The 25,541-nt window shown below is 28.2% G+C and overlaps 4 protein-coding genes across 8 annotated transcripts; all 4 read right to left on the bottom strand.

Moving 5' to 3' along the window:
• Positions 1–6,520: 6,520 nt before the first annotated feature.
• On the bottom strand, positions 6,521–8,288 carry LOC149892164 (protein POLR1D-like). The gene is made up of 3 exons (XM_090078118.1): positions 8,145–8,288; positions 7,973–8,047; positions 6,521–7,888 (listed from the first exon to the last, which is right to left on the bottom strand). Exons 1-3 carry the CDS (start codon positions 8,171–8,173, stop codon positions 7,657–7,659), a joined length of 336 nt encoding a protein of 111 aa, XP_089934244.1. The 5' UTR covers positions 8,174–8,288; the 3' UTR covers positions 6,521–7,656.
• An 89-nt stretch (positions 8,289–8,377) lies between these two features.
• On the bottom strand, positions 8,378–9,157 carry LOC145202445 (5-formyltetrahydrofolate cyclo-ligase-like). Its single transcript, XM_090078117.1, has one exon. The coding sequence runs from the start codon at positions 9,068–9,070 to the stop codon at positions 8,474–8,476; it is 597 nt and encodes a 198-aa protein (XP_089934243.1). The 5' UTR covers positions 9,071–9,157; the 3' UTR covers positions 8,378–8,473.
• Positions 9,158–9,217: 60 nt separating this feature from the next.
• LOC145202436 (mesoderm-specific transcript protein-like) lies at positions 9,218–10,489 on the bottom strand. The gene has a single exon (XM_080075386.2). It carries the CDS (start codon positions 10,363–10,365, stop codon positions 9,388–9,390), a length of 978 nt encoding a protein of 325 aa, XP_079931512.2. The 5' UTR covers positions 10,366–10,489; the 3' UTR covers positions 9,218–9,387.
• A 660-nt stretch (positions 10,490–11,149) lies between these two features.
• Positions 11,150–25,426, bottom strand: LOC145202416 (MYCBP-associated protein-like). 5 transcript variants are annotated; one of them, XM_090078112.1, is made up of 23 exons: positions 25,310–25,426; positions 25,013–25,152; positions 23,975–24,078; positions 23,481–23,530; positions 23,077–23,204; positions 22,272–22,347; positions 22,114–22,186; positions 21,670–21,716; positions 21,410–21,470; positions 17,482–17,689; positions 16,132–16,241; positions 15,760–15,994; positions 15,211–15,286; positions 14,941–15,128; positions 14,718–14,831; positions 14,451–14,483; positions 14,247–14,345; positions 14,046–14,167; positions 13,841–13,947; positions 13,441–13,542; positions 13,296–13,360; positions 11,693–11,767; positions 11,150–11,272 (listed from the first exon to the last, which is right to left on the bottom strand). In XM_090078112.1, the coding sequence occupies exons 1-23, from the start codon at positions 25,368–25,370 to the stop codon at positions 11,219–11,221; spliced, it is 2,328 nt and encodes a 775-aa protein (XP_089934238.1). In that variant the 5' UTR covers positions 25,371–25,426; the 3' UTR covers positions 11,150–11,218. The 5 variants fall into 5 exon arrangements, with proteins under 5 accessions (XP_089934238.1, XP_089934239.1, XP_089934242.1 ...); XM_090078113.1 differs by having other exon boundaries at positions 13,441–13,530; XM_090078116.1 differs by having other exon boundaries at positions 21,619–21,716; positions 25,310–25,407.
• Positions 25,427–25,541: the final 115 nt, after the last annotated feature.

Raw genomic sequence — 25,541 nt, 5'->3', positions numbered from 1 at the left:
ATATTTGGTGACTCAGATGCAAAAAGAACATCAGACACGTTCACTGAGAAGTTGAATTCTTTTAAGCAGTTATTTGACATTTGTACCTGCAAATGCTTTGATTCAGGCATTAGAGATAGGAAAATGATGAATGATGAATTAAAGGACTTATACCCCATTCACACAAAAAATAAAACTTGTTTTAATCGTCTTTATTTAAACTAGTGACACATTTTTCCGTTCACATTGCTGTTAAAACCTTATTTCAAATAAATGAGTTTAAAAAACCGTAGCTAAATAAGACAACATCGCGAGGTTGCATTATTTAAAAACTTCTATTGTTTGGAAGCCGAGAGTTTTTATAAATCTCCATGAAAAAAGTTGTAATGAAAAATTGAGAATAATAATAATTATATATATATATATATATATATATATATATATATATATATATATATATATATATATATATATATATATATATATTTTATTAAGGTGGGTTGAAATGTAAAAAATATTAGGTTGGAGATCCTGTACATGTCTAAAAAGTTGCTTTTTGATGTACTCGTTTGAAAAAACCTCACTTTTTATTTTATGGACAGTGTCTACAGGTCCCAACTCTGACTAGAAAGACTACATAAATACCCTATGTTAGTGTAATGTATTGCAATGTATTACAAATTAAAAAGAATGTAAACTGTAACCATTCAATGTTAAACAGTTAATAAAATCTTTCTTGTTGTCTATTTTTGGTATCTCTAATCTGGATTTCTTACTCTGTAACACCATGCTATGACGGGACTTTCTCCCATAAACTTTACAGCTCACAGCGCTAATGTCTTTAATTGTTCTACTGCCAGTGAATGACATGGAACATCGGGCAATAGTATTGGATGTGTGTAAGTAAGTTGATCATTTGAAAGGTGTGATAGCATCGGAGGAGACGTAACATTACTCTGGTCCCAGTCAATCATGTTAATGAACGTTGTCGCAGCCAGATTTAATGTTATATCCTTCTTATCAAAGACGCGAACCGGTATGTTACTATTAGTCTGCTTCTCTCTTGCTCTTATTATTTGTTCTACTGAAAAACGACGAATTTCCATATCACTATCACTAACTGCAGCTAACAGAATGTTTTCAGCATTCGCAAAGTAGCAGTTATTTTCGAGAACAGGATGAACCACAGCCTGATCTAATGCATCCGTTCCTGAAACAGCTGAACTAAGTAAAAGAAGTTGTTATCACCATTTTGGCAAGAAGAATTTGATTTGATTTTGAAGCAAGAGGGTCCGTAAAAGTTCAAAATGAAATGCGTTACTCTTCTGAGAGGTTCAGATGCCACCTCTCTAGACATAGAGAGACGCAAAATCCTGTTGGCTTTCGTCAACCACCGAGCATGACTTATATTTCCAGGTAAACTCTTCTCGAGAAAATCAATATCTGTAGAAGCCTGACGTCCACGCTGTACTGCTAGCCATGCTTTCAAAAAGTACAGTTGGTCCGTGCTAAGATCCTTCTTGACAGCTTCATCACAATCAGTCACCTTACCAGTAATTGGCAAATAATTAACGACAGGCAATTCATTCGGATCATATTCTAGAGCTGAGCTAATTGTACCTGTCGATGTGGAAGGTCCTGTAGTTTGAGCAAAATCCACGCCTGCTAAAAACCTTCTAAATGGCAGCTCGTTACAGTGTAGAAGGCATACCAACCACTGCAATGGTCTACCTAAGTTCTCCTCCAATATTCTTATGATTCCGTTGCTTTTACCTGTATTATTATTTGTGCCATCACACACAACACCTTGAATGCTTTCTACGGAGTTTGTCTCTATAATAACTGACATTAACTCCTTTGTTATATCAGCAGCTTTACTACTTTCAGGAACTACATGATCGATGTATATGTTTCCTGGATACGAGACAATACAATAGTGTTCTTCTTTTTTACTTCTTCTACAACCAAAACTCTCAACGCCTTGTTTTCCATCAAAACCTATACAGCACAATTCCTTATTGCTCTGCATATGTTCTTCAACCAGAGTATCTCTCCAGAAATTCCTTTGTCGACGTAGCTTTGAAGGATCAAGAATTGTTGCTGAAGACAACATACTGAGGTCTTTTAAAACACCATTAACAATAAGACATGTATCTCTGTTGCTAATTTTGCATCAATCAACTGCTTTACATAATTCCTTGTACTTGTTTCTGTTCTGCACTGATAGTCTCTTCCTCTGTTGTATAATTACTTTCAGACGTGTTACGCTCATCCTCATCAATATCTTCCTCAGTTTCATATTCAACCTCTTTTGACTGTGCTTCATCACACACTGATTTCATAAATTTGCGTTTTTGTCTCTTTTCCAGTGTTGCTGTCGTTTCTTTGTCTACTCCACCAATTATCATATTTCTAACAGTTTTCTGCTCAACCCAGAAATCCCACTCTATCAATAGAATTTTATTTGGCAGTGGGCACGTGCATAAGTTCCTATCTCTAATGCCCGAATCAAAGCATTTGCAGGTACAAATGTCAAATAACTGCTTAAAAGAATTCAACTTCTCAGTGAACGTGTCTGATGTTCTTTTTGCATCTGAATATTTTTCAAGTGTATGTACTTTATCTATAAGTCTTCTAATCCTAATGATTGTGCTATTCACTTCTATTGGGGAATACTTGCTTTTGAATAAACACATTTCACTCTGTCTGCTAAAATTGAATATCTTTCTTGCAAGCTAATTTCCAATACTGTTTTCTGATTATAATAGAATGCCTTAATAACGTCTTCATATGATGGGATTTGATTTTCAGGAAGATCAACTAACTGTCTAAACAATGGATGTTTAGCTGCACTTCGTGTACACATACTATCCATATTTAATATAATTTGTCTAAAATAATAAAAAAAACTACAACAAGTTATGTTTACAATAAATAAAAGTTGTTAAAACAATTTTTCATAAGAATTTAGTCAATAAATATTCCAATATTTATACAGACTATAATATGTTTAGCCCTCTCATAAATAGGCCTACATGTTAAATGAAGTGATCTTTCTACAGTCTAAACTATAGCCTACTGTAGTATACATCTATATTAGCCTACTTGAATTTTACTATAGATCTATTATTGCAAAGAAGAAAATAAAATTACAAAATAATTTATTAGATATTTTGCTTGTTTCTAAAAAATCCAGCACATGGTTTGTTGCTAATGTTGGTGACGTCACATGTAAATAACGTTATAAAAATTATTCCATTTCTTTTTTAGCACTTATAGTTAGGTGCTAAACCATTTGCCAATGCATTTTAGTCAATTATTTATAGTTGGTACGTATTTAGATTGTACCAAGGAAATGGGTAAAATACATCAAATAAGGTAAGACTTTAATCAAAAGTTGGGACCTCTAAACGTTTCGTAAAAAATCTTTAAATATTATTTTCATACTGTACTGATGCCAAGACAACTTTTTGTTCATGTAAAGGAAAGATAAAAAAATTCGACCCACCCTTATATATATATATATATATATATATATATATATATATATATATATATATATATATATATATATATATATATATATATATATATATATATATATATATATATATATATATATATATATATATATCATCATAAGATCTCAATTTTTTCCAAATTAACCGAGGTCTTGAGAGCTGAATAAAACTTGATTTATAAATTCCAAATAAAAATTACTTCGCTGGTGTCGTCTTCTGTAATACTTCGAAACATTAAATATAGTTATGAAAATCGATATCTCTTCATTTCGTAAATTTTCCATTTTTTTTTGTTAAAAAATACTTCATAGTAGACGTGACCGAAGTATTATATAAAATAGTTTTTACTTGAGTTACCAAACTTAAGTTCGATTCTGTTTCGTAAAAACCTGATTTATTTTGGTGTCACGAATAATACTTAAAAAAAGTTTTAACTGAACACCGTTCTAAAAGCGAGTGTTATCAAAACTCGGTTTTGTTAGTGTGAATGAGGTATAAGTTAAAAAAGATCAACGGTTTTGGCTTGTTTACTTTGCATCCGTAGTTTTTTTGAGTATTTGTTGCAAATTAGCTGTCTTTTGTATTTAAGAAAGTGGCAAGTTGCAGACTCTTTATGAACCCGGAGCTAAGTGGTGAGATTATTTCAGTATTTTGTTAAAAACGCTATTTCCTGACTATGATATTAATCTTATCGAATATAAAAAAGTTTGTTTTGAAACAAAAACTCTTCATCTAAATCTATATCCGTGGTACTACATACCTTGTTACTATGCACAAAACTCCTGTATATATTTCGTAAGTTATTAAAACATGAATTCTTCCATTCGGGCGACTCTCGGAAAAGTCTTAAGAAGCCTGCAACAAAGATTTTTGTCGATTCGGCGAGCATCATAGATTGTGAAGATTGTGAATATGACAATGGTTCATCTGATGATAATTGTTGAGTAAGTAATATTTGCTAATTTTGCATTAATAGCTAAATTATATTTAGTATATACATAAAATTTGTCTTAAATTACGCTGTTTTATTTTGTATGCACTTTCAAAATAACAATCAAAATGTGAAACAAAAAGTTTTTAGTTCACCAATCTTGTTGTATAAGACTTTAAGAAGATATGTAGGCCTGTTGGTCTAGTGGTATGATTCTCGCTTAGGGTGCGAGAGGTCCCGGGTCCAGGCCCTATTCTCTTTAAATCTTCAGTTTTTAATAATTTAAAAATATTTTGAGAAGACATACTATGTCTAACGCCAAAATACTTGAGGTGTTTACAAATTTATTTTCACTTAAAATGAAAAAAGGCTGAGTTTGGTCATATTGTTTTTTTACGAACCATGCTAGTTGCCTATTATTACGAATCTTTTGTTTTAAACAATAGAAATTAAATTATATTAAAATCTGTCGGATTCGTCGAAAATTTTTGGTCTCGTCTAATCAGTCACATCAACTTCCTTTTAGTTATTAAAGATAACAGCAATAGAATCAAGTTTTAAGCTTAATTTTATATAGCTAGACATTCTTAATATTTTAAGAAATAACGCTGATGATGATATAGAAATTGAGATCATTTACTTAACGACTTTAGTACATGCATAACTTGAGATATAATAAATAATATAAAATATCAACTAGTTTTTTAGCTACCTAGAACACAATGGTTACATGTCCAGGGAACTACTCTATCTACTATATTGCTGCAGACTTACAGTTTATGAATATTATAGAATTTTCTATTTTTATTTTTAACAATAGAAATCTATACAGTTAAGGATAAATAACTTATACATAAAATGAATGTAAATACAATAAAGAAAAAAATAGTTTGTCAAAGTTTTAAAGAATTTAGCAAAGCCAATTTATGGCAAACCGCAAAAATAGCTAAGTATTTAATATTAACATTACATGATTTACCAGTTATATATAAACTAATTTTTATTTGACAAAAACAAATAGGTTATTATGTGCTTTTTATGACAAATGAAATAGTATAATAAATGAAAAACGAAATACCTGGCCGCATTTTGCAAGATAATTATAAATTTGAATATTTTTAAAAAAGGTTTTGCTTTATCAAATGAATTGTAAAAAAAGCCCATTAGAAAATACACCTACTAAAAAAATTATACATACTGGAATATGTTATGAAGCTTATAGAGTAGTTGAGGCAAATAATTGCGACATATCGGAAAAAATACTAAAAAAAATACACAAAATTTAGGCTGGTGAATGAAACCAGATCTTGACAAAAATTTCATGAAAGCTTTTTTAAATTTTGCTATACCTTTTTAAGTCATTTTAAAACTGACCTTACAAGTATATTTTATCATTGACGGGCTTTACTTACACGAAAAAAGTTTAAAAAATTTACAAATGTTCGTCTTAAAGAAATGATTAAATCTGTTCGTGCCGACAACTAATTTCTTTTACCTTAATGTATATTGTCAACGCGTGAAATATTTACTTTATCTTGAACAGTCTTATTAAACAAATGCTATAAAAGTTTAAACTCATACCACGTGATCAGAGTTTATGTTTTAAAACTCAGGGCAGCCATTTTAATAGATTTTTTTTATTGAAAATTTAGAGTTTGTCGGAAACTCGCATTGCTCGCTAATTTCTGCGGCCTCTTTGCTGTAAAACAATGAGCTGCACGTCCATCTCTATACATCCATGGTTTGGTTTATCTCCCAACACGGGTAAACTATAAATTTACTAATTGGCAGTCTTCCAAAAGTGCAATGTATTGCCACACAAAAAGCTCCCTTGCGTTAAAATGTTACAAACGAAAATTTAAATTTAAGAACGCAGAGAAAAACTGGTTAACTTCACTATAAAACAATTGTAGTTTTATTAGGATAAAAGTATGTACACGTTTTTTTTTTCTGTGTGTGTAAGAAACCAAACAAATGAGCTAGTATACTAGAAAGTTTCTTATTTTAAATGAACTTTTTTACAACTCTAGTATTAAAAGTTTCTTAGGAGTTTCTTAAATTTCAGATTATCAAGAGAGAAAAAGTAAAATGAAATTTGAAAACATATTCACAAGTAAGATAAAATGTTTTACAGTTAATCAACTAAATTTATTTGAATTCCATCAACATCGTTCAATGTAATATAATCGTTAGGTTTGTCCCTGAACAGAACACAAATTAGGAAATATTCCTTGAACTCTTAACAAAATAAGTTTCTTTTTGAAAAGTAACTTAGTACTAATAGTTTCTTAAGATTTCGGGGCTTCTAGTACTAGCTTCTTATGAACAAGTTTCTTATAAAAAAACAAAAAGAAAACGTATAATTATTTCGCACAAGATAAACTTCGGTTAAAATAAAAAAAAAGATTTTATTTTCAATTTTCTCAAACTAAAATTATCGGTATTAAGCACAACTTATAAACTTAACAAATTATGATATCAGAATTTTAATAGAACCGTAATATTCTTCTTCTAGCGAAATAAGGAAAAACTAAATCAAAGTATTCAAAAAAATATTTTTTGTTTTTTTGTTTTCGTCACTGCTGTCAATGTTGGATCATACCACAAAACAAAGTTATTTCTTCAATCTTTTTTCGGACCGTCGTTAATTCAAAAACCTTTTTCTATGCTGCTGAATTATGAGGTTTTTTTTAAAAGCGAGTTATCAATTTCCTGAGCAGATTTCTCATTAAATTAATCTTTGAAATTTTATCAATAGTCAACAATAAAAACAAAATTCATAACTTTGCACTGGGTCTTGGTATTAAAGAGTTTATAAAATACCTACACCCAACAGCCTAAAAAGTTACAACTGTTGAAATCTCTTTTACGATTTGCCAAAGCGTCTTGTTTAACTTATTTTATCAAAATTTCGTGAGAGCGTTTCACAAAATCACTATATAGAAGATAGGCAGACAGATCTTTACAAAAAAATGTGAACTTTAAAATTTTATATTTTACCTACGTCATAAGTGTTGCAAAATGCAAATGTCCCACCAATTAATAACAAAAGGTAGAGAGAAGCTTCACTAGTTAAAAGTTTATTCCTTCCATCTTGAAAAACATTCAACTCAATTGTTACAACAAAACTTTGACGAAACGAAATTGACATTTAGGCTTTGACCCACGTTTGATTTTTGTAATTATTTTAGGTTTACGTTCAACTGCGTGTTGTTACTCGCGGATTTAAGGCGCATCTTTTTCTGCTTTATCTTTTTTCTTTTTAGGAGGAATATCAATCGATTTCTTGATTTTTTCCCCACTTTTGTCGATTTTTGTTCTTTTATTTTTTGTATCTACTTTGGAATCGTTAATCCTTTTTAGAGTTTGAGTGGATATTTTTTTGTTTGCTTGGATTGCTCCAATAATTGTGTTTTGTAAAAAACGTTTATTAGCAGCAGGAACTGGAGTGGACTTCCTAAACAGAAAAAAAACCATTTAATAGCGCTGTAAGTAATGTGAATTTCTTTTAAGCATCAATAACTTCTTCAAAATAGATTACCATGCTAACGAGCCCATCGTAGCAGAACGCTCTCGTCCTCTCCTCGCATTTCTCGTTAATTCAGCAATAGCCAGTCTATAAAGACGAAAGTTTTACAAAAAATCTAAACGAAAATTCTAAAATGTAAAAGAAAAAAAAAAAATTAAAGTACTTCTTTACATCAAAATCTCACCTGGTCAATTCGTCTTCTTGATCACCCATTAAAATGTATTTAGTTAAAGTCTATCGACAATAAAGTGTTTCACAAAAAGTAAAATATTAAAAAAAAAAAAAAATCAATCTTATTGTTGATAAATTACAAAGGAGATGATGGAGGAGTTTGTATAAATTTACGAAGAATAAACTCCTGTAAAATGTTAGAAAAAACAACTGGAAAAGAAATATGTAATTGTTAATAAAAGATTTATTTAGGTTTACGAGGAATAAACTCCAATTAAATATTAGAAAAAATATCTGAAATAGAGAAGAAATATATTACTATTAATAAAAGATTTATTTTTTTTATGGATATAAAACGTAATCTAGTTTTACATCCATATGATCAACAGATAAATTGTCCATCAGCTGACACTCGTACGCTAATCCGATAGTGACTGGTTTTTTGAGGAATATGCTTTCATACTTTAGAAAATAACGATCGTAGTATCCTTTACCACGACCTAAACGATCGCCACTCTTCGTAAAACCCAAACCTGGTACTAATACTAGATCTAGTCCTATTCCATCCAGAGAACCTTCTCTGATTTCATCGTCATAAGGTTGCTTGATGTTCCAAGCAGTTAACGGGAGATTATCAAAATCATCCTGATCTCTTAAACGCACCATATCCATGTCGTCACTAATATAACGAGGTATAAAACATACTTTACCATGTTTAAACGCATCAGCAAGAATTTCAGCTGTAAATACTTCAGTAGGCATATTTAAATAAAGAGATATAAATTTCGATTGTCGATAAATTTCCATCGAAAAAAGCTTCGCTAATATCTTTTTTGATTGGTCAACTCTATCTTGGTAACACATTCCCTTAAGTTTTTCATTGAGTTCTTTTCTCAGGAGTTGCTTCGCTGATCTTAAAGTTCGGTGGACGTTCGACATGTTTTCTTTGGCTTTAAATTGTAATTATACTTAACTATCACATAAAGATAAACAAAAAAATACGAAAACTAGGGAAAAACAAGGTTTCAACGAAAACTGAAAAAGTAATTTTCAACGCAAATATTTGGTCATATAAAACACTAGAGATAACAGCATGTTAACTTTATGTATGCATGTGTAAATACATTTAATGTAAAAACTTAAACATTTACATTAAAAACATAAATAGTTATATGAAATATTTAAATAAGATAAAATGCCAAAAAGGATTTCACCCTAAACAACTCGTTTAAATAAAACACTAGAAAAAAAAGTGATCAAAAAATCTTTTTAAACAGTTTGAAATACTCTTTGACAAACAATTCTGGTTTCTCTAATTGTGGATAATATCCTACACTCTCTAGCAAAGTCACATGATAATTTGTCAAATTGTGCGTAGATACATATGTTTTAATAGACGCATCTCTTAATCCATAAATTAGACGCAGTGGAATACTTATGTTTGCTAAATATTTATGCCAACTTTCTAGATCTCCGTCTATTACAGTTTCCGTCCAATTACCTTCTCGATGCAGTAAAACAAGAAATTGATCATACAAGTCATCTGCGGATAAGTGAAAAGTAAAAAGGTTTGCATATTTAAACAGGTACCAACCAAAAGAATATTTTGCAAAATTTCTTAAAAAAAAGGACGAAGTAAAAAATGGCAGCGACGAAAAACCTCCATTAATTATACATAAACTTTTAATATTTGAAGCCAGTTTTGTACTGAGCAACTCCTCTAAAATTCTTTCTCCACCCATATGCGTCAACAAATGAAAATGATCAACATGCAGGGAAATCATGAGTTGTTCAATCATTTCGGCTTGTTTGCCATAATCAAGACCTGGTAAATCAGGAATAATTATACGCGAAAATTTTTTTTGAAAATAAGAAATAACTTTCCTCCAGTCGTAACTACTACTTTGGTGGCCACGAAGTAAAAGTAGAATTGGTTGCAACCTGAGAGGATATTGAAGGTTAAAAATATCTTGGTACAAGAAGCTGTGACCATCAAGCGTCATGATATAGCTGCTATCACGCCAGAATTGGGCATGGGAAGAGAGAGGTGGCTTATTAGAGTTAAGTTCCATTAGAACAATCACTACAAAAGTTAAATAAAATACATAACGGAACTTTAACATATGAAATTTTGTCCTTAAATTAGTTATCGTGGTGTGTTTCCTGTCCTCAGATTCTGTATGCAGAACAATCGGCAACTGCGTAAATCGCTTTCTATTTCTTGTTGTCACCATTATAGTTTATAAGTTAAAAAAAGTGTTCAACTTTATTTTTTAAAACCAGCGGCAGGTAATTTTTTGAGAATTTAGTAGTGTTAATAAAACACTGTAATAAAAGTATCAATTAATCAATATTTAAAAAATGTAAAATTTTTTATGAAATTTTTGCATAAAGAATTATGATAAATGATATAGAACTCCATTAACTATAACAATACAAACGATATGTATGATTGTTAAATATGCTAAAAAATAAAGTTTATACGAATGTTATATAAATAAAAAACTTTGAAATGCCAGAAAAAAATTGCAGAACATTTGTCTTAGTATAGAGTTGATAAAAAAACTTAAAATCACGATGACAGTATAAAGTTAAATTTTGAGTTTTAAGGGGTTCCTTTCTTCGCTGATTTACACTTTTTATGAATATGCTACAAAAAAAAAGATCATTTAAAAACTTACAGTCTGCGCAAACTTTGATGCTAACTTAAGTACAATGATATAAAACATAGAAAAGTTGTTGTATAAACCTTTGAAAATATGTGGCAATTAAATATTCCGTGATTATAAAGATAATAAACATTCAAATAAATAATCTTAGTATGATTGTTTCAACAATAATTATGCTTATTTCAACAATAATTATATTAGAATATAATAAAATAGTTATTTACAAGTATATAAATAATTTTGTTACCAGAATCATTTTACTTTTAATAATAAGATTTAAAAAATAGAAGCAAAAATTTAACAGAAAGAAAGAAGAAAAAATTTAACAACAAAAAATAACTGAACACAATTTTTCAACATTTCTTACTTAACAACCAATAAAACTGTTTATAATTCAACATTAAACATAATGTAGAATTTATGAAAGAACTGCTTCAATGTCATTCGCCATCTTCCCTAATGACTCATACACCTAAAAAGAATAAAAGGAATAAAAATAGAGGTTAATTTATTATAAAATGTAATTGAATTTATATAGAAAATAAATACATGGACAATTCTATGAATGAACTTTTATTTACCCAAACTAAATGATAATTAAATATTTAATTAAATTTTTTGCAAATTAATCTCTTCCAACATGACCATTAATTTTTAAAAACCAACTGACAAAGAAAAATATTTCCTTGTAAAATCTTCTTTCCTGATTAAATAAAGCATGAAATTTATAAATGTTAAAGTTTTTGATATTAATATATACATAATTATTACAAAAATTTGCTTATATGTTTATATATAAATATTTATATTTACAAAAGACTGACTAAACCTAATAAAATGTGTTCTGTAGGACAATACCTGAATATTTATCTATATTTACAAAAACCCATACCTCAATATAAAGATATTGTAAATATTTTCTATATTTTGGATCATCTAAATTCTTCTCTGCTGTGACAGATATTAACTAAAGATTTTTAAAGATATTTCTCAAGAAAAATTTAATTATTCCATTAGTAGACATTTTAATGATTTAAAACAAATATTTATCAAATTTTTCAATGGAACAAAAAATTTCAACTACACACATTTATTTCCATTCTATATATCATTCAACCCTATAACATATACTCATTCCACCTCTCAACATATACTTTCTCCATTCCATAAAAATTGAGATAATTTTTCAAATTATCTCAATTTTTATGGAATGGAGTAAGTATATGTTGAGAAAACAAACCTTGGGCTAAAATTGACCTCACATGATATTTGTATTTTTATTCTAGGTTATTGTTGAAGCACAAATGCAAATACAAGCAAGAAAAGGAGTTTATTATAAAAGTTATTAAAGAGTTTTATAAAGAGTTTATTATAAAAGACAAATTTGCTCTTGTGCAATATTTTACATAACATCAAAACAAAAGAAAGCTAAAAAAGAGCACTATTTTCTAGCTGTAAAATTGCAACTGAATGACTGTATTGAGCATTTGGCAGCTTGTAAAGTAAACAGTATTCAAATTAAACCTTATTCTAAAGCTGATTCAAAAAAAAAAAAAATATGACCATAAATTTAAAGATTTTGATGAAAACTTTCTGAAAGTTATTACTAATCCTTTTAATAAAAAGGAGTACTGTATGAACTTTATTCTAAGTGATTTTTCTAAATCTAGATTGTTCTTTTCAAGTAAAGAAATTTAAAAAAAAAAAAAGCTTTAAGTAAAAAGACTTTAAATTGAAAGCATAAGAAGATATATTAAAATTTTGTTGAATAAAACAATGAGCCATTTATATCAATAGAAGAATCAACCACAATTGTGTTGTTTATATCAGCACATTAGATGCTACTACTTGTTGACTATGGTATGGAATCAATTTTAACAAATTTACATTCACTTTTCTTTTCTTGATGTATTATTGTTATTAAAAACAAAAATTTAGTGGGCAAATACAATATACGCAAACATTCTATTGAAACCTCATACACAAATGATGCAAAAGACAACAACAGTTAATCTGTTATAATGCATCATCCAATTATCTTAAAGCATTCGCTCTTTCAACTTCTTTAGTTATTGAATGCAATGTTTGATTTTGCAAGGTGAATTAAATATTTCAGGAATTCTGCATACTTATCTGACAGCAATAAAAACTAACTCCAGCATTATAAACACATATTTAAATGTAAAGATTTTGAGCAATTCAAGATATATATTAATAGGATTTATGAAATGGATATTGATGAGTATGAGTAGCCCAAATGCTGCCAACAATATAATAGTGATACCATACAGAAGGGGTGTAAAAGTAGAAAATAAGAATTTTTAGGCACTAGAAAAGTTTTTGGTGAAAAATTATTTAATTATGTTTAACAGTGCAATTTTATCAAGTTAGTGCAAACTCTTAAACTCAGGAAAACTAATTATAAAAGTTCATTTTTATAGGTAAACAAAATATTACTAAATTGTAACAAATTTAATTAAGAATCAGTAACTTACCATTTCAGTCACTGGAGGTTCAACTTTAATGATATTAACTTCCTCCTCTTTTACAATATTAACTTCTACCAAAAATTTAAAGAAAAGTTAGAAAAACTCTAGAGCTTTCATTCTTAACTTCTTTAGTTAACTAAGTATTACATACTTTTTTGTTTTTCTTTTGGTGTCTTACTAACTGGGCTGCCAACTTCTTTTTTAACAATGCTTAACTTTTGAGCTTCTAATAACTTCTTAGCTATATTTAAACCTAGTTATAAGAAATTATTTCATACAAAATCACAATGTAAAACATTAATTATATTTTTTAAGATTGTTCCTATTTTTTTGTTTGATAACTTCACTAACAACCTTATTTATCTGCCCTCTTTTACAAATAATTCATAACTTTATTCATAATTTCAAATACACCCCACTGTCTCATTTTCAACTAAAATCATGCATAGCTTCCCAAATAGCTGTTTTATCAAAGCCTTTTACACCATCTATATTGCAACTCATTCAGTGCTCAAATTGAAATCAGTTTTAAAAAGACGCTTAAAACTTACCACTCTCAAATTTAACAATGACTTGTTTCTCTTCTAATTGAACCAAAGATCGAAATTTTCTTAATTTTGTTACAAATGCATCTACCCATAAACAAACTATATTGTAACTGAAAAGTTAAAAGATCTTTTGTTGGCACTTCCTTCAAAAAGTAAACAATAGTAAAAACAACTTGCTGAAACAAAAAGAAAAACATAGAAAAGCTACCAGCAATCATAGTTTGATGGAGATAAAGGAACTTTGTATTTTATTTGCATATTAGAAACTTCAATATTCAAGCGTTGAATCCATTCTTCTTTTTTATTGTTGTCAGCAACATCAGAAATAAGCTAACAAATAATTTAATTTTGTATAAAAATTAATATTGCAATCGACATTGAAAACAAACTCTTTTTAACACCTAAATACCTTGAGTATCGAGTTCAAAGAAAAATCCCAAGATTTGTCAACTCCAATCTCATTATAAAGATCATTTAGCTTGCTAAATCCATTTGTTTGGAATGGTACCTAAAATTTAAAAAATGAAAAAACAAAAAATTTTTAGCAAAGTTCTTTTCAAAAACAACATAAGATAAACTAAAAACCATTCATATAATAAAAAGAACTCTTTACTGTTGGATTTAATTTATTGAATAACTCTTCAATCTAGAGATACAAATTATGTATGAATATATTAATGATTCAATAAATTAACAAACTGTAATAACTGTAAAATTACTTAAGAATTATATATAGTTTTCATACAAATATTTTACTGCTAAGTGTCCTCATTAGCAATAAAATTTAAAATTTTGTATTATAATTATCTTATACTATAATTAATACTAAAAACATTTTATAAACTTTGGTTATATAGCATAGTCTAAAAGTAATACACACAGTTTGATATTGTTTTATAGGGCTGCAGGGTCGAGGAGGTGTTCTTACACCATTTATTATTTCAGCTACAAGTCTTTCAGACATTCTCCTTATTTGACGTGCATTTAACTCAGTCTAAAAGTTTAAAAAAGCAAATCAATCACTGCAAAATGTAAACAAAGAAAAAAAATAAATAAATAAATAAAATAAAAAGAAAAATTGTTAAAGCAACAAAAGAAATAACCTCCAGTTGTTTTGATATTTCTTCATATTGAATGTTTTCAATAGATATAGCTTTAAGAATGACTTGTATCTTTGCACCAGCACACAATAGAGGCTGAGTTTCAAAATGCCATATTTCAGAGAAAATGCCAGGGGATGATGATTTAAAGAAGAATGGAATTTTTAGATCTGTATTAGGCAATACTACACCTAAACAATGAGGGGGAGGGTAATATTGAAAGTAGAAGTCTAGGACAAGAAGACAAAAGCTATATAAAACAAAAACTCTTACCATTACGAACATCAAAATAAAATTTTTGTTTTGAGTTAACTTGCTTTAGGCCAAAAGGATCTTTCTCTTTAACTCTCTAAATATTGATGCTTAAAAAGATTTTACATTTTAAAATAAGTAGAACAGATTTAAAATAAAAAAAGTAGAACAGATTTAAAAAAAAATAAGTAGAACAGATTTAAAAATAAGTAGAACAGATTTAAAAAAAAATAAGTAGAACAGATTTAAAAAAAAATAAGTAGAACAGATTTAAAAAAAAAAAAGTAGAACAGATTTAAAAATAAGTAGAACAGATTTAAAAAAAAATAAGTAGAACAGATTTAAAAAAAAATAAGTAGAACAGATTTAAAAAGGTAAATGTGTGTAAGGATTAAATGTAAGTTATAAATCTAAAATACATTTAAAATATTTAAGTAGTTTCTTTGTTAATTTAAATATACTGATTTGATATTTATGAAAAATTAATTCAAAAAATATACTAAAGTATTTTTTAAATAACAGTTAAAAAAATTCTTTAATGAAGGCTAAAAATAATCTTCAACTTTTAACCTTCCATTGAAAATATACAGCTGTTGTCCCTTGATTTGTAATTTTCATAACATTTTTAATGCAATGATTGATTTCTGTTTCAAACAAAAGTCTAATTGTGATATCATCTCTATGCTTCTCTAAAGAAGCTTTAAGCCAATTTGCACACTGATCATTGATAAGAAGAGATGGACCAGAAGAATTGGTCACCTGACTATCTATGAGAAGAGATGGTACCAGTGGTGATGGCTTGTCACTTAAAAAACATCAACAAAAAAAGCTATTGAGGTTAGTTTGTATTAAAAAGAAATATATTTAATAGAAAGTACTCCAACTAGTTAATTTCCAAATAAAAAGTTATTGGTAAAAAGTTTTTCCAATATTTTTACTTACAAAATTTTTACACTTTCATCAATACAATCAATGCAACTCTTTTTCCTTGGTAATTTTTCTTCTAAATTGGTTTTCAAAGAACTTCCAATAACCTCAAGACCATCTGTAAACTATAAAAAGAATACTATATATAAAATATCAATGAAAGATGATAAAATTATTGCAAATTGAAAAATTAGCCACAGTCCTACAAAAAAGCAGCAGTTATTGTGGCAAGTTAAATATGTTTAAGTAATTTGGTGGACAGTTTTGAGATGCAAGTTTTAAAAAAATAATTCCCTGGAATGAAATTTTTTAAAAATTTCAGCTAACAAAAAATTTTTTTTTTATGATTTACTACGGATATTATAACTAATTTATCTTTGGTGAAACCTCTAGCAGCTGGACAAACAAGCATATTTATGATTTACTATGGTTATTATAACTAATTTATCTTTGGTGAAACCTCTAGCAGCTGGACAAACAAGCATATTTATGATTTACTATGGTTATTATAACTAATTTATCTTTGGTGAAACCTCTAGTAGCTGGACAAACAAGCATATTTATGATTTACTATGGTTATTATAACTAATTTATCTTTGGTGAAACCTCTAGTAGCTGGACAAACAAGCAATTGTTTGTTTTGCGGTGAAGCACTATTGAAAAAAAAGAATCTGAAAAAATTTTTTTATATTTCTTTAAATTGAACACCAATTTCAGTCAATAAAATCTTTATAAACATTCTTTAAAAACACTCATTCCTCCCTACCTTCTCAATAAAAATGATAAAAAATTTGAAGTTCCGGCCAACACTTATATAAAACAACATCTGTAATGTTTAAGTCAAACACAGTTTACTTGAAATTGATGTAATGCATTTTACATTAACAAGTAATCTGAATGTTAAAAAGCATTTTTTGTAAATTTCACATTTAAGTTACAAACATATCTCAATTTATCAAGTCAACTGGAAGCACCTTCTCTACCCACATGTGCCTAAAAACAATTTATTTATACTACAAAGAGTTTGCGTTAAATGTTCGCCTTTAAAAACCTCAAAAAGTTAAAATTTATGTAAGTACAATATATGTTGATCAAAATCCAATGGTGTTAACACTTGATATATTTAAAAAAAAAAACACATCAATTTACAAGAAATTTTAGAAAAGATTTAAATTTCATAAATTAGTTTCGTAAAATAATATATCTAATTTCATAAATTAGTTTCGTAAAATAATTAAATTTTACAGCTACTGTTTAGCTTAGTTTATACTTTTTTACTTAATTGCTTGAGATACATAAAAAGAATAATTTAAAAATTACCATAAAAGCATAATAATTTTTTTAAGAATTACATAAAACTCATACCGGATCATACAGGTTACTAAAATTAATGGCACTCTGCAACTCTTCCAACCTTTTTTTGAAATAGGATGACTTTGACCATGCCATATGAGTTTTATTTGAACATGTTGTAGTCTTCCCTTGAATTCCCATCTCTTCCTTTATATGACTGGCATAACCAATGTGTTCAATTGGAGATATACTTCCTTTTTCCGTTTTTGTCAGCGTAACACTAACAAACAAAAAAATCAAAGCCATTTTTGAATGTCAAAACTTTCCTCTGAAGGAATCATAGCCTATCTTTCTTCAGAAAATGTCATAACATAATATTCCTCTAAAAATGTCATAGCATATAAATCTATTACTGATCAGTAGTATACTATAGTTACTTAAAGAGAAATCTAAACAGCAGAAAGATGGAGATCCTTAAAGTAAGATTGCTTAAAAAAGGTTAAAAACCCCAAAAAGTATTATAGCTGTTTAATATTAAAGTTGCTCACTATATTTAGCCTACTTTAATTATATCAGCTTAGCTTTTATTTCCTACATAGATTTCAGAATATAACCAACATTACATGTAATTTATAGATGTAAAACCTGAAAACCTTAGACACAAATATATGAAAAAATAACTTATAATTTAAAACTACAACTTATAGCCACAACTTCTCCTTCTTCCCCACATTTTCCCACTTCAACATTTTTGTACAAAATAACTTCAAAGAGTCAAGAACTCTAAATTTCAAATTTTAGGAAAATAAATTTTAGGCTTGAGGTACTATGATTTCAATAGTCAAAAAAGAATTTAGCAATAAAACAACCTGCTCTCTTTGGTATTTTTAAGTTTAAATGTTTATCTCCTAGTAAATCTTTAAAGCTAAAGGTGTATTCTATTTTTTCTAGATTTAACCAGATGTACAGATTAATCTAAACTTTTTGGTTTAAATTACTCAGAAGTAATAATAAAAAATTATATATATATATATATATATATATATATATATATATATATATATATATATATATATATACATACACACTTAACTGCAAAATTAATGCACCACTTATAAATTCCAATTTATATTGAAAAATATTATGTTTCCCTGATTTATCAATTACAAATATGATAATAATGTTTATTGTTACACCTTTTGTAGGTTTTATTCTGTTTCCCTTGTTTAATTTTGAAATTATAGCAGCTTTTTATAAGTAACAAGTTTTGCTGTAATTAAACCCCACTTCTAAAAGAAAAGTATTTAGTTTTAAATTGTTTTAACAGTAGAAAAGATAACTGTCATTTGAGCAACACATCTGTTCATAAGGCAGCGTTCTAGATGAAATCTAAGTTGTGATGAATGTGTTGCAATTGTTACTTTGTCCAATGAAGGATTAACAAATTGCCAACTTGCTAGAAGATTTGGAGAGTCTCATACAACAGTCGGTAAGGTCCTAAAAAGGTTTGCAGAAACCAATGATCATGCTGAACGACTTGGGCAAGGCAGACCACAAGTTATTAATGCTGTGGAGGATCATTTTTTAATGCTTCAAACACTGAGAGAACGATTCACTACTGCAAGAAGTTTCCAAATACAACTTGCTGAGATTCATGGAACTGTTGTTAGTCAAGATACCATAAGAAGACTGTTGTTAGTCAAGATACCATAAGACTTTGTGCTTTAAATTTTACGACCTGGGGCAGCAGCTACTTGTTCCAGACTGTCTATAGACCACCAAAGAAACAGACTGGCTTTTGCATGGAGGCATATGAATTGGGAAATACATGATTGGGGACAGGTCTTATTTACAGATGAGTCAAGGTTTTGTCTTGTAAGTTCTGATCACACAGAAGTGTGCAGAAGACCAAATGAAAGATATTTGGCTTGTAACATTTGAGAAACCTTTAACAGAATATCTTTAACAGCTGACAGAGTTTTTTATTGTTGATGGTGGATGTCTGACTTCTCAACGATACATAGCAGACATTTTAAAAACTTTTGTGGTATTTTTTGCAGCATATATTGGAAATGGATTCCTTCTTATGCAGGATAATGCATACCACAAATTATGTTAATATTGAAGTTTTGGAGTGGCCAGCCTGCAGTCCAGATATGAACCCAATAGAGCATCTTTGGGAAATAATGGACGCCGTGTTAGAAGCCAACATCTACCACCTTACAGCATAGATGAGCTGGAACAAAGTCATATTTGTGTGTGGGAAGATTCCCTTCAAGAAACAATTAGATCTCTAATTGAAAGTATGCCATGGCGCTGTCAGGCTGTAATAACATCAAGAGGTGATAACACTAGTTATTCATAAGTCAAAAATGCTTCAATTTAAGGTGTATTAGTGTGTATGAGAATAATAATCGTTTTACTTTTATTGTTAAAACAACCATATTTTTGGTTTTAGTTTTTTTTTTCACCACCCTCAAAGTCAATTTTATTATTATCATCGAAATAACTGTGTTCATGTGTACTATTGTTAATATATTTGTCAAAATATATGATAATATTAATGATAATAAAACAAATGGAAATGTATGTGGTGTGTTAATATTACGGTTAAGTGTGTGTGTGTGTGTGTGTGTGTATATATATATATATATATATATATATATATATATATATATATATATATATATATATATATATATATATATATATACACTGGGTGTTTGTAAAGTCGGTTTAAGTCTTTGATTAAAACTTTCTCCTCATTATAATAATTTATAGATTCTAATAGTAATATATGTTTTTAAGTTTCATTCTAGGAAATTTAATTTCAGAAAAAAAAAGAGCTACCAACTATCTCTTGAGGAGAGAATTAAAGTTGTTCTTCTCTATACCAAATTCAAGAGTACTAAGCAAGTTTAATGAGAGTGGAGAAAACAGCTTACATGCAGCCACCCTTTAAGCCAACAATTCTAAAGTTGGTTGACAAGTTCAAGGAGACAGGCAGCGTTCATGATCAAGAGAGATTGGGCCAGCCATGCTCAGCTGTGACAGAAGAGGCAGTTGAAAGAGTGACTGAGCAATTCGTGAAAATGAGCAATTTCTCAATTCGTGAAAATGAGCAATCTCTCAATTCGAAAGAGTGCTGCAGCTCTGGGGATGAAACAGACCAGCTATTACAATGCTGTTAATAAGTGAGGCCTTCGACCCTTCAGACCAAGCAAAGTCCAAGAGCTTAGTGAAGATAACTTTGATAGACAAGTGCAGTTTTGTGAAACACTATTGGACAATTTTTCCAAAAACCCAGGTATGATTAACAAGAATTTGTGGTCAGATGAGAATCAGTTTACTTTGAATGGAGTTATAAATTGTCACAATAACTGCTACTGGGCCTACTCTAACCTGCATGAAATATTCCAGGTCTGCACATCTAAAGAAGGACTTATGGTGTAGTGCGGAATAACTTTAGATGGTTTTATTGGAACATACTTCTTTGATGGTTCTGTCACTGGCAAATTCTATCTGGTAATGCTTATCTCTACTTTCAACAGGATGGAGTGCCTTCCCACTATTCATTTGTAGTGAGAGAGTGGCTCAATCAAAAGTTCCCTGGTCATTGGATCAGCAGACAAGGCCCTATCAAGTTGCCTGTATGTTCTCCTGACCTAACTCCACCAGACTTTTTCCTCTGGGGCTACTTAAAGGATATAGTATACAGGGTCAAACCCTCTACACTTGTTGAGCTACACAGCTGAATTGAGCAATCCTGTGCAGAGTTACAGCCATTGATGTGCAAGAAAGTATGCAGAAGTGTAGCTGATCAATTTAAACTCTGCATAACAGCAGAAGGAGCTCATTTCGAAAACTTTCTCTAATTATATATACTATCAATAATTCTACTTTAAAATAAAATACATATAAACCGATTATTTTATGTGTGTAATATATTTTCAAGAAACCTTAAATTCAAAGTACAAAAAAAACCCGGATAAATCCCTACCTTATATCATAATTTTTTTTAAAAGATTCAGCTTGTTTCCAAAACTCACTTCCAACAAAATCTAAAAAGAAAAAAAAAAAAAAAAAAATTAAGATGCCTTAAAATAAAGGAGTTTAAAAATATTTCAAATTTGTTTTTTTTTTTATGTTGGTCTCATTCAAACAAACTATATTTAAAAGAAACACATTTCAATAGGATTTTTTAATTACTTTATTCTTTATATGCTAAACTGTTTTAAGTAGAAGAATTGAACTTCATACTTCCCTTTCCATTGTTTAGAAATGGCATTGCTTGATCAATTATCATTCTATTAAAAGAAAGATATCAATAAAACTTTTAAACTGCATATTCATTGTCATGTCTAATTCTGTAAAATAACAAAAATATCACACTTTTGTATATTCTGAGTTTTACAGATAAAAGTTCATTTTTATCAAATTACTTTTTAAATAAATCAAAAACATCTTGAGAAAACAAAATCATGATATGTAAACTTAATTTTATAATTTATTTAATATTGTATTTTATTGTAATTTTAAGTATTGTAATTATATTGTGATAAAATAAAATTTAATGTTTTTGTTGTAACTTCCAAAGTTTTAATGATGATTAATCCAAAGATTAAGTAAAACTAATAAAAAACAAAAAATAACTTAAAGTGTGCTACATTAAATTATTTGTTTTAGAATCTCATAAGTATATACCGCTGTTCTTGGACAGAGCGAAATTGATCACTTTGTCCCAAGACCAAATTTTCTTTATGAACTGATATACATTCTAAAAAAACAAATATTATAAAATGTAAATTACTTAATTTAAAGTCATTTTTAAAAATGACTTTACAGAATTGAAAAATAATTACTAGAAAGATGTTTCTGTAGTTGCTTTCTTTCTGACATTTTCTTTCTCCAATTATCTAAAGCGTTACTTTGATTTGTCTAGAAAAAAGACAAAAAATTTAATAAATGAAAAATTCAATTGTTTAAACAAAATGTTTCTATAGTACTATTTGAACCCTGATGAATCAGCAGAAAATTTTTTTAATAAGTCCTTAAGTATAAAATAGTATTTTAATTCTTTACAAAGTTTTTTTATAAAATGCCTGCAACCCTAAATGACAACCTATTTTTAACTTTTTTTGATTTAAAAACATATAAGCAACCAAGGTGCATAACTCTGTAAAACTTTTATTTTAGCATAATTTACAGCAATCTGCTGAGTATTTTGGTCAATTTCCAAACTAACATCACTTAGGGTTAGAAAAAAGGGGTTTGGTGATCAGATATTTTAGTTTGAGTATCATAACTTAGCCATTTCTCATTCAATTATTACTATTTAAACACCAACTTAATGGTGAAATAATTATGCATATTAAAATTTTTAGTTTAATTTCATACATAACTTTCAAACGGTTAGAAATAGGAAAAAATCAAATTCACTTCAAATTTACTGTTTATGCCCAAGAATATCTTTTTAACTCTTTATGATTTATTTTCCTAGATAGTTTTATACTATATATTTGCATCGACTTTTTATATAATGTATATTTTCATAGACATTTATATGATGTATATACATTATTATAGATATTTATATAATAAATATTTTTATAAATACTTTAATAAGTTATACTTTTAGTTTTTTCAAATTAGTTTTTATGAACTAACCTGAAACTCTCTCTCTTCCAAACACTTTTCTTCAGAAGGAACCTGCACATTATTTACATTCTTCTTTCCTATCCTAGTATTATACCCCTTAAGTGAACCAAGAATGTGATAGTCTTTTAAGGGTTCCACTAAACAAATAATAAACTATCACTATCAACTTTCATGATTATCATCCTTGTCATCATATCATGATGATGATGATGATGATGATGATGATGATGATGATGATGATGATGATGATGATGATGATCATCATCATCATCATCATCATCATCATCATCATCATCATCATCATCATCATCATCATCATCATCATCATCATCATCATCATCATCATCATCATCATCATCATCATCATCATCATCATCATCATTATCATCATCATTAATAAACAAAGTACATACTGGACAAAATATGCATATCATTTTCATTGATTGAATGAGCTACCAAGATTCTAAAATAGTTTAGATAAGATAAAATACCAAAAACATTGTAGTAATGGACAAAGTTCTAATAGATAAAATGCTTGTGTTTCAGTTGTTGTTAGAGGACTGCTAGTTATTACACTGTATGATACTGCCTCTATGAACTCATACTTCTACTTTTGTGTACCAGTATACAATAGTTTTATATTATATTCATTTTGTATCAAAATTAACTGTGGAAGTTTCTGTATGCTTTGAAATAATTATTAATCATCTTTGCTTTGAACAGTAATTACATGTAATGGCTTACTTTATCAACTTTTTCTCTACTTTTTTATTGTGCTTCCTGCCTTCCTCCCCTCAGCTTCCAAATAAGCCATTATCAATGGAAAAAACTTTTTAAATAGACAAATAAGGAGTATTTTTGAAAAAATATTTTATTAGAAAAAAAAAAAAACACATTTTAAAATTACTTTATTTTGTTTTTAGAATTTTCTTTCTTTTCAACTTTTTTGATAAATCTTCTGACCATAACTTTTTTTTGGGATTCAGATGCAGGTGGCACTGGAATACAATTCTAAATATCAAAATATACTATTACAAGAAAATGTTTTTAAAATACATACATACATACATACATACATACATACATACATACATACATACATACATACATATTTAACAAATTTTTAAAATTTTCTATGAATGTAAAAATAGATTATTTGAATAGAATATTTTCATAAACAACAACTTATTTTTTCCTGTTTCATTATTAATCGAAAGGAAGCATGATGTTATAGGTATCATATTCTCTTTTTTTGTAAATTTGAAATAAACTCAATTTCTTCATGGTGCATTTTTAGGTCTTAGTACTTTATTGCTTTGTTTAACAGGTTGTTGTTTTTTCGCAGTGAACACAATGTTGTAATTTTAAATCTCCCCTATACTAATTTTTATGACAGTATTACACTTATATATATACTTTAACTATAACTCCATATATACTTGCTCATAATCCATAAAACCATTCAAATACTGTCATAAAAAAACTGCTGCAAACTTGTAATTCATGTCAAAACCCTGTCAAAAACAGTTCATGAACAGCCTCTTGACAGTGTTCATTATTAATAGCATTTATAATATGTCATTTTTTAAGAAAAAGTGAAAATCTTTTAAAACAAAACTTTAAACAGTTTTTAATTTTTTTAAAAAAATGGCAGGTATTATAAAACTTCAACTAACTTTGATTATAAAACTTAGAATAACTATTTGTTATCAAAGAAATTCTAATTATCTTTTTAAAAGGGTTGCTTTTGTACTTCACTTCTTGACATTAACATAAAAATATTGTTTAAATTATCAAATTTTCAAAATATTATCTAAAGTTTTAACTTTAAAACTAATGTCTAAATGTTTGATTTAACTTTAAGAAGGTAATACTAGGATGATTATGACTAACAATGGCATAAGAAAAAAAAACTCTTATAACAAATATTTATGTGTAAAATTACACTTCTCAGTTTATCAAAATCCACTTTAAGAAAACTAAGCTCCTTATCATCAATAGCATTTTCAAACAATTTTGATTTGTTCTCTAGATCTGAAGAGTATGGTAACTCATTGGAATTTTCTTTCAATAACTTTTCGGCATCTAAAAAGATGAGAAAAAATCTGTTAAAAAAAGCTGTCATATAATTGTTTTTTTTTTTATATCTAATATTACCTATATTACCATTTTTCTTGTGATTTATCTATGCATCTGGTGTTTGCTAGAAATAATCATAATTACAAATTTATTAAGATCATACCTGTTGATTTCCGAAACCTCTCCTTTGAAACCGCTATGTTTAATTTATTAGTGTTAATCATTATTTACTCAAAACATTCAATTTTTAATAATATACCTATATGAAAAAAGTGAATATTCCTATCAAAAAATACGGAAATTTCATAAACATATAATATACAAAATTTTATCTACATAAAATATCATACAACATGTAAAGCATAAAATACATTATAAATGTAAAAACATTATAT

Source organism: Hydra viridissima, unplaced genomic scaffold (genome assembly GCF_058129835.1).
Source record: "Hydra viridissima isolate aposymbiotic clone 2 unplaced genomic scaffold, HvirCarnegie_v1 scaffold_2, whole genome shotgun sequence".
NCBI lineage: Eukaryota > Metazoa > Cnidaria > Hydrozoa > Anthoathecata > Hydridae > Hydra > Hydra viridissima.
Note: the sequence above shows the minus strand (reverse complement) of the source record. Positions and strands in the feature narration are given on the sequence as shown.

Bases quoted from the DNA above. Each gene is read 5' to 3' on its own strand.
- LOC149892164 (XM_090078118.1), bottom strand. From the start codon at position 8,173: ATGGGTGATCAAGAAGACGAATTGACCAG. The intron at 8,048-8,144 runs GTGAGATTTTGA...TCGTCTTTATAG, and splicing joins CAAGAAGACGAATTGACCAG to ACTGGCTATTGCTGAATTAA. The intron at 7,889-7,972 runs GTAATCTATTTT...TTTTCTGTTTAG, and splicing joins ACGATGGGCTCGTTAGCATG to GAAGTCCACTCCAGTTCCTG.
- LOC145202445 (XM_090078117.1), bottom strand. From the start codon at position 9,070: ATGTCGAACGTCCACCGAACTTTAAGATCAGCGAAGCAACTCCTGAGA.
- LOC145202436 (XM_080075386.2), bottom strand. From the start codon at position 10,365: ATGGTGACAACAAGAAATAGAAAGCGATTTACGCAGTTGCCGATTGTT.
- LOC145202416 (XM_090078112.1), bottom strand. From the start codon at position 25,370: ATGATTAACACTAATAAATTAAACATAGCGGTTTCAAAGGAGAGGTTT. The intron at 16,242-17,481 runs GTATGAGTTTTA...TTCTTTTTATAG, and splicing joins TTAGTAACCTGTATGATCCG to TTTACAGATGGTCTTGAGGT. The intron at 15,287-15,759 runs GTTAAAAGTTGA...ATCAATATTTAG, and splicing joins CTGTATATTTTCAATGGAAG to AGAGTTAAAGAGAAAGATCC.